This window comes from Danio rerio, chromosome 2 (assembly GCF_052040795.2).
Source record: "Danio rerio strain M-AB ecotype USA chromosome 2, GRCz13ab, whole genome shotgun sequence".
Classification (NCBI taxonomy): Eukaryota; Metazoa; Chordata; class Actinopteri; order Cypriniformes; family Danionidae; genus Danio; species Danio rerio.
In genome coordinates this window covers 655,185-669,164 of record NC_141022.1, presented here as the reverse complement: position 1 = coordinate 669,164, position 13,980 = coordinate 655,185, and the positions used below count along the sequence as shown (strand labels likewise).

Genomic DNA, 13,980 nt, shown 5'->3' with positions numbered 1-13,980 from the left:
GGCTAATCCATTTCAGATAAATTTCACTCACAAACAGCTAGCCTAACATCACTTTCCCATATTAGCAAAATATTTGAGCAGTGTAAATCAAACATAATAACTTGCATTTATGGAATGTGCATGTATTACTAGCATAGATTAAGTATAGCGTTAACTGTGTAAAGAGCGAACTGATCTCTTTCTCATGAAGTTAACTCATGTCGTCGGTGCCTCATTAACTTACACAGCAGATAATAAAGATTCCTAAGCAAACAAACCTTATGCTAAACTATAAAACATATTTCAAGTATTATGTTATGATGTGGTATTATTCGTCTTACTTGAAACAATGATCTTATCTTCGGCTCGTCTTTGATTTAAAAATAGCTTGAGCGCAGTGTTGCCAGATATAGCTGACTGATTACAGCCCAAAAACTATCCAAAACCCGCCGAAGTGCAAAAACAATCTAAATCAAAACCGCCCAATCTGGCAACCCTGCTTGTGCGTTGGCGGGCACGCCGGCAAAAATCAGTAACGTCTTTAGACAAATGAGATGCTAATGAGCTTCAGGAGATCAATAATATCCAGCTGCAGGCCCGCAGAACCTCACACGGTTCAGGCACACACAATCTGGCACACACTATAGGCAAACCACATATGTTAAGACGGATGTTAATGTTATAAACGTCTTTTTGAACATCGTCATCGATATATTTTGATATATGGTTAATTGTACACAATAAACAATAGTGTTTCCTTGATTTCACAGATATTGTGATCGAGACAGGTGAATGGGGAGCAGTGTTTTCAGTTTTTATCAGTCATTATAGCTGATCCGTCGTTATTATCTGACAATAATATGGCAGATACTCGTTTGCTGGCCTTGCTGAACCATCTAAATTGGACAGGTTTAATTTATATAATGGATTAATTAATTAATTATGAAGGAAATAATAGCAAGTTAATATAGGCAATAATACATTATATGTAATAAAACTCTTTTTGCATGTAACAAATGTATAACACTATATTAATATTTTACTCAAGCAATTTATTAGTTTATTTGCTTGACTTTCTGATAACCTTTGAATTAATGATTTCCCACATTTAATACTGTAGTAATTTATTGTAGGGAATAAATAGTTTTTAAACCAAAGTTTAGCAATAGAAACAAATTAACTATTAATAATTCATAAAAGATTAGTATTTATATATATATATATATATATATATATATATATATATATATATATATAAAACAGCTGTGACAGTTTAGTAAAAGATAGTTTATATATAAACTAATAATTATAATCAGATAATTAGTTAAGATAATCAGTTTATAACTATATATATTGTTTAAATGATTAACTATAGTTGGCTAATTTATTTTAATGTGACACATTATTGTTTGCTTTTTATATTTTACAACAAAGTGATTTTAATCAAGTATGATAAGATTAAGATATTGAATTAGTTTATTACACTTAATCCTACAATTAGACAGTCTCTTATGTTTTCTTTGTGTATGTGGACACATGGATAAAGTCATAAGTGTCTTTAACCAATTATTTGTATTTAGATCATTTGAGTTCAGCAACTGCAGAGATGTTAAAATGATCGTTACGATATAATAATGATGATGACTGAAATGGGAAACCATACTTGTGAAATTTAATGGGTGGCGATAATGCTTAGGAGTTACTATATATGGTTTGCTGAATCGTGTGTCCTAGATTGTGTGTGCCTAAAACGTGTGTGGTTGTGTAGCTGGATAACTGCCAGCAGCAAATAAAAGTTTGGGGTGGCACCAGGGGTGGCCAATCAGATGTTAGGGGTGTCCATCCCGGACACCCCTCTGGCTCCCCACTGCATTTGATAGACCTGTTCCTCCTCACGCCTCATTTCTGTCGTCTGTTAAGGTAAGCAGGCTGTGTGCATATGGCAAGCCGTATTAGCATTTAAACCTTTGTTCTGACTATCCATAAATATATTTAGAGATATCTCAAATTATATTTAGACTAGTCAGAATGACAATTAGAGATATCTGCAATTACAATTGTACTAGTACGAAATCAGACTGGAGATATCTGCAAATATATTATGACTAGTCATATTCCTCCATTGACTTCCATTGAAAAATATCTGCAGATATCTCCAAATGAGTTTTGACTAGTCACAATTGTAATTAGAGATATCTCTAACTGAGTTTTGACTAGTCAAAAATCCAATTCAAGATATCTACAACTGTAATTCGACTATTAGTAAATTAATTAGAGATATCTTCAAATATATTTGTAGATATCTCTAAATATGACGAATTAAAGACATCTCCAAATGTATTATGACTAGTAAAAACTCAGTTAGAGACATCTTTAATTACAATTGTTACTAGTCGAAATTCATTGCTCAATATTGCTCAGATTGCTCAATATTATTAACCTCTTTTAGCTAGATTTGCTTTTAATAGTCTCCAGAACAAACCACTGTTATACAATGACTTGCCTAATTACCCTAACTTTACCCTAATTACCCTAGTGAAGCCTTTACATGTCACTTTAAGCTGTATAGAAGTGTCTTGAAGAATATCTAGTCTAATATTATTTACTGTCATCATGACAAAGAGGAAATAAATCAGTGATTAGAGATGAGTTATTAACACTGTTATGATTAGAGATGTGTTGGAGAAATCTGCTCTCTGATACACAGAAACTGGGGGAAAATATACAGGAGGTGAATAACTCTGACTTCATCTGTAGATCCAGACAGGGCACTTTAATGTCCTTTATTTGGTGTTGATTTGATCTGAGGCTGTGGTTGTCGGTCAGCTGTTGTTGTGTTTCTGTTGTCAAATGATGATAAATGCCACTTTGTGATGGGGCGTTCGAGACAGTCTTATCTCAAGGGTCTGTTGTGTTGAACAGTGAAATCATGATCAGTTCATCCTCTCATATCGACAATCTTATCTGTTCATACAGGAGCATGAGGCCCAGTAATGTGATTTAGTTGTGTTTTTCAGCAGACACACATACAGTAATTCTTGGAAAGTATTTTCTGGAGAAGGGATCATTGGGCAGACACGTGTTGACAGCCATTTTCAGTTCCTCTTACATGCAAATCACATTCAGGTCATCCAGTTAAACCCAGAGATTGGAGAAGACTTCCAAACCAGCTCAGCCATTCAAACAGACCACTTACAGCTCCTGAACAAGCCATGGGCAACGCTGGATGTGAGACTTGCATGGAATATTGCCATACGAAATGCAAATGCAAGTGTCATAAAAAGGATAAACACAATAAAATACATGCAAAACTTGAGTTCTCTGATGACACCGCTGACACCGCTGCAGACTTGGCAGATGCTGCCGCTGAAGACGATTGCTGCGATTTGGGAGATTGCTGTCAATCCTGCTGTTGTTTCCTCTGTAAACTTTGCGATTTCCTTTGCTGTTGTTTTTGCAGGTGAGCAACTTTATTTCATTTCGGGGAGAATGTGGGATAGTTGTAACAGGATTTGCTTTTCTCTATATGTCTGTGAGATTGTTTAAAGTAGACCTTATCTCCTGCTTATGCGACTTCAAGGAAAAAGCCGACAGTTTTACAGTGACATCTGACAAACACTCTGGACTAGCATGTAGATAACTTTATAAATGCTCTTTGTGTGTCTGATAATATGCTTCTGTCTTCAGCAATGATGACGAATAACTGGAGGAGCTGAGCAGACGCTGAGCAGGAGGATCCCGAACGGTAAGTGATTAACATATTAAGCTGCTCGATGTTCTTCTCCATATGTAGTTCAGGTGCCTGCAGTTTAATCATGGAGTGTGTGATACGACTCTCAGATACTTTTCTCAGAAAACAGATTTCTAAAGGTGCTGAAATTATAGGTGGGCATAGATACATTTTTAATCTAGATTAATCTCACTGTAATCTGGGTTAATCAAGATTAAAACGGCTCGTTTGAATTCTGCTGAAGGCATTCAGAATATGTGTGCGACCCAAATAATGACTAAAGTACGTCTCTGAGAACGGGTTTCTCCAGCCAGGTGGCGCATTAGAGCAGGGGCTATCTCCTGTTTCCAAAATGCATCATAAACTGCTGGAGGAACTGTTCTATGATGAAAATAGATGATGTTCAGTAAATGTGCTGGAGAAATCTGCTCTCCGTTAAACAGAAATTGGAGAAAAAATAAACAGGGGGGCGAATAATTCTGACTTCATCTGTATATATTAATTTTTCTGCAATGCTTTCTAGTTTGTGAACATCCTTCAATTAATATGTTTGATATTTGCTGTGATATTTGCTGTGATGGATGATGCAACAGTCTTTTTGGTTAATTTTCATTATTTTAAAGGATCGTTTGAATCATTGATGTACTTTTTATTGATCGTTGATTTTGATTAAATGTTCTATCGGTGTTTTGTCTCTTTTGTTGTGTGGTTTCTATATTCGTCTTTAACAGTAAGAAAATATCCATCTCTCCATGTTTAACAAGATGATGATGATGATGATGAAGATGATGATGATACTGTACTGATGCAGTAACTTTGAATTTTCTCAGACAAATAAACTCATTTCTGTTATCACTTTGTGTGTTGTTATTGTTGTGTCTTCATTTATTAAATGATTGAATGAGCAGATCCCTCAGAAACAGCACCACTTAATAAATGTACATAGTAATGGTTTTATTGCTTATAATAGAAATGATATTGATTTTAACAGAAACTGTGATGGCTTCTACAGGTAATCATTTGCTTTCTGCTGGTGACATGTTAAAAGCTAAAATCAAAACAAACTAGAAACAACTCTGATGTGCTGGGTCTAATGGTTCAAATCTGACATCTGTAGTGGCATACTTTGGTACTTTTTAATTACAAAATAAATGTTTATAAAAAAGAAATATAGTGTGGTGTTTTTGAACCATACTACAGTAAAGAGTACGAATAAATTGTTGTGATTTTACTTTTGCTATAACACAACAACTAGTTGCTATAGTAACAAGACAATTATAGTAATTAGTCTGTTGTGGTGATTCCACAGTCGTTATGGTAACACAACAACTATTGTAATTAATCTGTTGTGGTGATTGTACAGTTGCTATGGTAACACAACAACTATAGTAATTGATCTGCTGTGGTGATTCTACAGTCACTATGGTAACACAACTACAGTAGTATAAACAAACGACCCAGTACTGTAGTTTTCTACAACTACTACTGCAGTATTTGACACAGTATACATGAATCAGACAATAAGATGTGATGCCCTTTAACACCCTTATTAGACTCTTTCCATACATTTTCAGACCTCATCTCCAATTTAGGTTGTAACCATTAACATTGGGGACATTTTAACCTGCAGTGTGTATTTAGTAAAGCCACAGGCCACGCTCCTGTTTACTAAGTCAAAGATGAGATCCATTAAAATTACATTTTTACCTCTTCAGAATGAATGTTTTATACAATCAAAAATACATAAATTACCTTTTTTTTAATCAGTGCATACCCTTGGATGCGATAAAAAAAAAAAAAAAAACTCTAGGAGTCTATTTTTAATACCCAAATTACATAAATAAATAAATCAGACATGCAGTATTTGTTCAATAAACTTAGTAAAATTCTAACAAATAAATGAAAATAATTTTAAATAAAAAAATAAAAAGTTTTTTTGGAAAGTTTGTGAAAATTAAATAATAATAACAACCATAAAACCCCATAAGGATTCTAAACACCCTGAACAGCCTTGGAGATTTGGATTTTTATTATGTTCATTTTGTCATGTACACATTATACACCACACAGCTTCAGTCTGGGGTATAAAGCAACTAAATTAAGACATTTCTGCAGAGTGTGCTTGACAGAGATTCAAGCACACTAGTATATGCAAAATAAACACATGTGAACACAGACAGATTCTCATCCATTCAGTAAGAGTTGCCTAAAGGACTCGTTCATCCATGCCATTAATCAAACATTAGAGAACCAATGACATTTCAGGCCAGTGATTACATGAGATCAACACTCTTACAGCTCTTTTCTCATGTTGTTTCTAAAGACTGACAGACTGTTTACTCTGGATTGATTAGATTATATCAGTGTATGTTGCATTCTGTGAGCTGAACAACAGCATAAACTGACTGAAATTTGACATTTCTACAGCATTCAGCATCTCTTCACTGTGTATATTATAGGATGCTGGATTCTGACTGACTGCTGCAGGAATGAAAAAAAGAGAGGAGGCGGAGCCCCAGAGCCACACCCACATACTACATCAACAGCATGGACCAATCGGACCTTGAAGGGGTTAATTTGTTGATTTTGAACTCCAGAAACAAACATTTTTAATTAATTTTGTTATATAAAATGTCACAGCAGTTGATTCTTTTAAACTCTTTTTCTAAGGTGCTTATTTTGGTTTTAACGTTTCCCATTAAAACACATTAGATGCTGGACTTTCAGTAGACAACATCTGAGTTTGTGTCCCACGGCAGCGAGTCTGACATGTTTTATGTATTTACCATTTTACCCATGCATCACCTTACAACAAATAAAATAACAAAAAATAAAAAATAAATGAAGGGACAGTTCACTAAAAAGATCTAAATTAACTCATTTATTTAGCTTCACTTTCACACAAACTTGAGATTCTCTTCTGTTGCACACAAATGAAGATGTTTTGAAAAATGTTGAAAACCTGTAACCATTGACTTCCATAGTAGGACAGTAAATATAGAGATCAATGGCTGTGTTCAAAACTGCTCACTCACTAATCCCTAGACAGTGTATGTCGGTTGAGTGCACTATCTCAAGGAGGAAACTTTGGTAAAATATTTGAAAAATAATTAAATGTGCTTTTTGGAATTTATGAATCAAATATCAGTTGTTTGATTCATTTATTCTGTTATGAACATGATTGTAATGAGGTCATTATAACTGTGTGATGAATATATTTCTGATCCATTTTACAGTAAATCAAAATTAATTCTGCTTTAAAACTATTATTGACATTTTAATGACTAATGTGATTAGTCAACTCACAATAATAATGCCTCATGGCCATTTTGTTTATGACAGATTTATGACAAGTTCTGTTGTCTAATGTCATGCTGCCATCAAAAAAAGACATCTCAAACTGTCATCTTTGCACTTATAATGACATAACTGCGCGAATGAAGCTTAACAGTTGTCAAAAGCATGCATAAAATCTCATAAAGGTCTTTCGAATTGCTTTAGTCATGATCTAAATGTGTAGAATCGCTTTAGTCACGTGACCTGGGTGTTTCAAATCGCTTTAGTCGTATGACCCGAGTGTTTCGAACCACTTTAGTCACGTGACCTAGATGTTTCAAATCACTTTAGTCATGTGATCAAGTGTTTCAAATCGATTTAGTCGCATGTCCAAAGTATTTCGAATCGCTTTAGTTGCGTTACCCGAGAGTGTCGAATTGCTTTAGTTGCGTGACCAAAGTGTTTCTTAACAATTTAGTCACATGACCTAGATGTTTCAAATCGCTTTAGTCGTGTGACCCGAGTGTTTTGAATCACTTTAGTTGCGTGACCTGGGTGTTTCGAACCGCTTTTGTCATGTGATCAAGTGTTTCGAATCGATTTAGTCGCATGTCCAAAGTATTTTGAATCACTTTAGTTGCATGACCAGAGTGTCTCTAATCGATTTAGTTGCGTTACCTGAGAGTTTGGAATTGCTTTAGTCGCATGACCAGTGTTTCTTAACAATTTAGTCACATGACCTAGATGTTTCAAATTGCTTAAGTCACATGACCCAGGTGTTTCGAATCAATTTAGTTGCATGATCAGGTGTTTTGAATCGATTTATTAGCCTGACCTAAATGTTTCAAATCAATTTAGTTGCGTGACCACAGTGTTTCAAATCACTTAAGCCGTGTAATCTGAGTGTTTCAAAATGCTTTAGTCACGTGACCCGAGTGTTTCTAAACAATTTAGTCGTGTGACCTTAGTGTTTCAAATCGCTTTAGTCACTTGACCTAGATGTTTTGAATTGCTTTTGTCAGGTCACCTGAGTGTTTCAAATCGTCACATGACCAGAGTGGTTTGAATTGCTTTAGTCGCATGACACAGGTGTGTCGAATTGCTTTAGTCGTGTGACTCAGGTGTTTTGAATTGATTTAGTCGCATGACCCAGGTGTGTCGAATTGCTTTAGTCACATGACCACAGTGGTTCGAATTGCTTTAGTCGTGTTTCTCTGGTGTTTTAAATTGATTTAGTCGCATTACCTAAATTTTTCAAATCACTTTAGTGAGGTGACCTGGGTGTTTCGAATTGTTTTAGTCACATGACCTAAATGTTTCGATTTGCTTCAGTCACATAACCTAGATATTTCAAACCGCTTAAGTCACGTTACCTGGGTATTTCGGATCATGCTTTGGTGCAGTGTTGCAAAAACTTGCACTTTGGGATCTCGACACTGTGTCGAAACGTCAGTCTTGCAGCTGTCATCCCTAGTGTTCAACAGAAGAAAGAAACTCATAAAGGTCTGAAAGATTTGACTGGAGAGTAAAACAGTGAGTGAATGTTCTTTCAGTGTGAACTGCCCCTCTAAGACGTTTTGAGCAGCACTCTCTACACCAGGATCTTATAAAGCACTTCTCTACTGGCGTTCACTTCCTCAGCATGGGGCAGTGTTTTTTCTTGTGCGTCAGCAGCGTACTCAATCTGCCGAAGCTCTTGTGGCAGGATGGACACTTGTAAGGTTTCTCGCCAGTGTGCACTCGCTCGTGCACCCTCAGTGAATCCATGGTGGTAAAACACAGCCCGCAGCGCTCGCACTTAAACGGCTTCTCCCCCAAGTGGATCCTCTGGTGCCGCTTCAGGTAGATCTGCCTGGTGAAGGGCTTCCCGCAGTCCAAACACACGTGCGGCTTCTCTCCGGTGTGGACCTTCATGTGCTCCTTGAAGTTGTGCGGCCACAAAAAGTCCTTCCCACAGTGCGCACACACAAAGGGACGCACCGTGGCGTGTGTTTTCATGTGCTTCTGCAGGTGTCGAGCCTCCACGAAACTCTTGCCGCACTCCTCACAGCGGTGTTTCTTCTCCCCAGAGTGCTTCTTCAAGTGGCCCATCAGATTCCCGTGGTAAATGAAGGTCTTCCCGCACTGCGAGCACACGAACGGCCGCTCCCCGGAGTGAATGCGGATGTGGATTTTGAGGTTTCCCTTGTGTGTGAAGTGGCGTCCGCACTGCCTGCAGGTGAAGGGTTTGAGTCCGGTGTGGATCTTCATGTGGTGCAGGAGGCTTCCTTTATGCGTGAAGCTCTTCCCGCAGAGTTTGCAGGTGTGCGGTTTCTCTCCGGTGTGGATCCGCATGTGGTCTGTGAGATTGTCTTTATGGATGTAGCTCTTCCCGCAGAGCGTGCACACAAACGGCCTCAATCCCGAGTGAACTTTCTGGTGGTTCTTAAGACTCTGCTTGTGTATGAAACTCTTGCCGCACTCGTCACAGGGGAACGGCTTCTCCACCGTGTGTATGCGGTAGTGGTGCAGCAGATGGTCTTTACAGGTGAAGCTCTTCTGACACTGGTGGCAGGTGAACGGTAACGGACACGCTCCTTGTTCCGTGGTGCACTGAGGCATGAACACTTGTGTTTGGGTGCAGCTCTCTCCGGTGTGGTTCCTGAAGTGCTCCATCAGGTGCTCCTTAGACTCGAAGCTCCTCTTGCACTCCAGGCAGGTGAAGAAAAACCCGCACCCTGCTCGCTCCGCTCTTTTTTGCGTCAGGCTTTTACCGTTCAGCGAGCAGCTCAGGTACTGGGGCTGCTCGTAGTCGTAAACATGCTCATGCTGTTCTTCTCGCTCCTCCTTCACTTCGGTTTGTTCTGAAAGGAGCAGATTGGATTGTTTATCCACAAGCTGTGATGATCAATATGCATTAAGAGCTGTGTTTACCTTTGAAGATGCTAATTAGATTGATGCGCAAAACTGGAGTATTGTAGCGCTGCACGATTAATTGAAAAAAAAGATGGCGATCTCAATTTGAGCCTACACATGATCCTAATCCAGCATCTCTACGATTCAGCCAGTTATACTTTCAAGGTCAGGAGAAAAGCGTAAAGTAGGGTCGGGCGATGTCGTTTAATTTGCCATCGTACAATGTCTAATGTAAAACACTGCGTTGGACGATGGCATTGTCGTCTTAGGTGGCAGTGAATTATTTTTGAATATTTAGTTCATGACTAATTAATTATTTGCAGCCTACAGTTTCAACTCCCTGACCCGCATGGGCTTTGTTTTACCCATAACCAAATCACAAATAAATAAAATACACACACATAACCACCTGTCAATCACTTTTCCCACAGGACTTGAATAGGCAGGGTGATCGGTGTCGTTATAATGGCGTCCACCAACTTGGTTGTTAAATAAGGTGCACAGCCAACAGGAACCAACCAACAACTAAATACAAGAGTGAAAGTCTGAAGCAGTGTACTGACGCTGTGACACGTTACCTGATAGATTCAAAAGAGCGAAGAGTCGTTAGACAGAGACAAGATTAATTAAAGATCACCTTTAACAACTATAGTGAGACGCCATCCAGCGCTGCATCCTTGATAAACTGTCTGACGTGCACTGCTCTCTGGGGTTCTGTGCTCAAAGCACCCGCTGACTGCTGGAGCTCAGACGTGCGCGTACGCTGCAGCGCATGATAGACTGTGTGTGTGCTCACGCTTTCAGCAGTATAGTGTGGACGGAGACATTTTCAGAAACGCTAGTTGAAACGTCAGTGTGAATTAGGCATGGGACGATAACCGTTTTCAAGGTATACCGCGGTTTGGAAAAGCCATGGTTTTAATATCGGCAACGTTTTCTGCAAAACATACGATTTTTCACTTACATTTTTTTTTTAGAAAAGATATTCAAAGATGATTTATTTCGTAAATAAATCAATGTTTGTTTTTAAACTAATGAAGACAGCAGAGGTCAATAATTAATTTGAGTTATTTAGCCTGACATGTTTACTGCTCCAAAATATTTTAAATGTTTCTCAAAATAAAATATACAGTGTTCAAAGAGGATAAAAGTAATAGTTTTTTACCCAGACATTTAAAAAGAATATATTTTAGAGCGGTTATCACAATACTGTGAAATTTAAGGTTATCACACCGTCAGAATCTTATTCCGGCCCATGCCCAGTGTGGATGTGGATCACTTTCGTTCTAAAACCTCATTTTAAAACAGATGTATTAGTGTAAACGGGGCCTCAGTGTGTATTATTTGGGAGCGGGTTACTGGTGCGATGGCGGCAGCCGGCGGAGGAGGGTGATGCCAGCTTAGCATCATGAAGTTTATCGGCAATCTGCAATCAACAATGGCATCATCTATCGACCCAACCCTAGTGTAAAGTAAGGTTGCACGGTTTACTGCTACTATTGTAGTATTGCGATACTCTGACTCCAAAATATTGGCGGAGCCACTGTAGTTTGTAAATGCTAGTGTTGTCTAGGGCTGCACGATTAATCGAAAAAAGATCACGATCTCGATTCAACCCTATAAACGATCCAAATTCAGCCCACTATATTTTCAAGGTCAGGAGAGTTGTCAATGGCAGATGACAAGAACATGTCTCAAACTTAATAATTCAGTTTTATAATTATGAATATTATTCTGATGTCATCATTTTTCTGTGAATTAACAAACAGGATATATTGAAAGTCTGTTCAAGTCCACCATAATACGAAGTTTAGCATTTTAAGCAACAGTAGAGCTGCACACAGGCCAAATATTGTATTGTTGTTTTACCATATGTTTGAGAATTAACAATAATAATAGGCTAATCATATTAACCTTTAATTTACATCTACAGAATCTTGAGAAAGAATTGAGATCTTGACTTTAAGCAAAAAAAAATCCTGATTCACATTTTCACCAGAATCGTGCAGCCCTAGTGTTGTCATTAATGGAAAATGTTGTATGTGGAAAAGTCACTAAAATGCTCACACGTTTGTGCAACACTAGACCATTTTATTTTAATAGTCTGTGTTGAGCCCTTTAAGGTTGCATAAGTGTGTAGAATTCACACCTTTTATGGTAGCCTAATGCACGCTTTCTAACGCTTCACACATCTGAATCAGCTCATTTGTGTTCCTGTTAATGTGATTTAGTAGCCACAACAACCCCGACAAGCTCTTAAAAGGAGTGACATTTTGAGTTACTTTGGATTGTTGCCTGATAAAACTGGAAAAAAACAACAGATGAAAAACTCAAAAATGCTGTATTTGTAACAAATTTCATTTGGTAAGGTTTGTATCTTTATTTTAATGTGTTTTTGTTGGTCAGTGATCTACAAAATAAACAAAACAATGAATACATTTCAGGTGAAGTGACGTGCAATGTTTTTAATAATATGAGAATTATGAATTCAATACAAGTAGGCCTATTACAACATAAAATACAGCATTTCTAACAATTTTTAAAATAATTTGAGTTATGAATTACAGTATCACGATACTACTTGGTATCGAGAAAATTCAGATGGTATAGTATGATAAGATGACTTCATGGTATCGCGACAACCCTGGTGTGAAGGTGGTCGAACAAGTCTTTCCATAGTTTAATATACATTGCTCAGCAACATGGACACCTCCAAATAGTGTTGAAAGTGTCTCAAACTGACAAAATCTCCCTCTAAAGACATTTGAAGTAAACATATTTCCAGCATGAAGATCTTTTTGTAGTATTTTGATACACTTGTTATAAAAAATAGCAGCCTACTGAATATCAATATTTTGCTGGTAATAAATTTAGAGATTCCAGTATCTGGACAACACTACACCTCAGGTAATCACTCCAATGAAGATGTGTGTAGCTTTGTATCACGTTGCCTAATAACTCACACTATAGAATAAATCATATTTTATAGATTACACTATTCAAACAGAAACTGCAAATCAGGAGGAGATAGGAGGCTCAAGAGGCATGATCTGGCCCATAACAGACTAGTAAATGAGAAGTGGGTTCATTTATCAATGTTTTTGCCTTTTTGGTGTAACAATAATATCCAGCTAACGACAGTCTTGTTAAATTAGGCGGTAAATATGCGGTGGTGTGTGTATTGTATAGTGTGTGTGCTGTAATGTGTGTGTGTGTGTGTCTCCATCATCCACAGACCTGTGTGTTCCTCCGGCTCTTCCTTCTTCAGGGTTGAGGCTTCTTCTTCTTCATCTCCACACGGCTCAGGAATCCGCACTTCTTCGCTCTCCTCTTTTATAAACTCAGTCTTGACAGCAGTGTGTGTTGAAGACATCATTTAATAACTAAACACACTGATTTCGGCCTGTGTGCGGACTCTCTGAATAGTCTCCGTCGCTTTTAGGAGATTCGCGGCATTTTTCGCCTCAGTTCATGAACTGCTTCCTTCTGTGGATTAAATGCTGTCCTTACTGAGATGTAGCCGCGGGATATATGATTATTAATCTCCGTTATGGAGTATAAAGAGTGCGGAGGTTAATGCTAACAACAAGATGGCAACAGTCGTGCTGCGTTTCTTCTTCTGCTGCAGCTTCTGGAGTTTTAGTGATGGTGGGAAAGTTTTACATCAGCGCCTCCTACTGGAGTGGATGAAGACTCTGCAGGAGAGTTTATCTAAAGCAGGGGTGTCAAACTCAATTCCTGGAGGGCTTCAGCTCTGCACAGTTTAGTTCCAACCCTGCTCCAACACACTTACCTGTAGGTTTCAAACAAGCCTGAAGGACTCAATTAGTTTGATCAGGTGTGTTTAATTAGGGTTGGAACTAAACTGTGCAGAGCTGCGGCCCTTTTGGAACTGAGTTTGACACCTGTGATCTAAAGCATGGGTCTCAAACTGGATTCCTGGAGGGGCCACAGCTGATCCACTAATGAAGGTGTTCAGGACTCTTTCGAACAGCTTGATTAGTTGGATCAGCTGTGTTTGATTAGAGTTGGAGTAAAACTGCAGAGCCGCGGCCCTCCAGGAATCCAGTTTGAGAAGCACTGATCTAAATAACCTGCCA

General features: G+C 38.1%; 1 protein-coding gene and 1 long non-coding RNA gene across 5 annotated transcripts; one reads left to right on the top strand and one right to left on the bottom strand.

The window, feature by feature from the left end:
• Window positions 1–1,861: 1,861 nt before the first annotated feature.
• On the top strand, window positions 1,862–4,563 carry LOC110437952 (uncharacterized). The gene is made up of 3 exons (XR_015478081.1): window positions 1,862–1,899; window positions 2,956–3,439; window positions 3,667–4,563. It is a non-coding gene; the product is annotated as an uncharacterized LOC110437952 (long non-coding RNA).
• A 1,157-nt stretch (window positions 4,564–5,720) lies between these two features.
• Window positions 5,721–13,494, bottom strand: zgc:174263. 4 transcript variants are annotated; one of them, XR_015477904.1, is made up of 3 exons: window positions 13,118–13,494; window positions 7,102–9,828; window positions 5,721–6,429 (listed from the first exon to the last, which is right to left on the bottom strand). XR_015477904.1 is itself a non-coding variant. In NM_001114314.2 (3 exon segments), coding segments are annotated over 2 exon segments (1,353 nt in total). In that variant the 5' UTR covers window positions 13,257–13,483; the 3' UTR covers window positions 5,721–7,299; window positions 7,523–8,614.
• Between the last annotated feature and the right edge of the window lie 486 nt (window positions 13,495–13,980).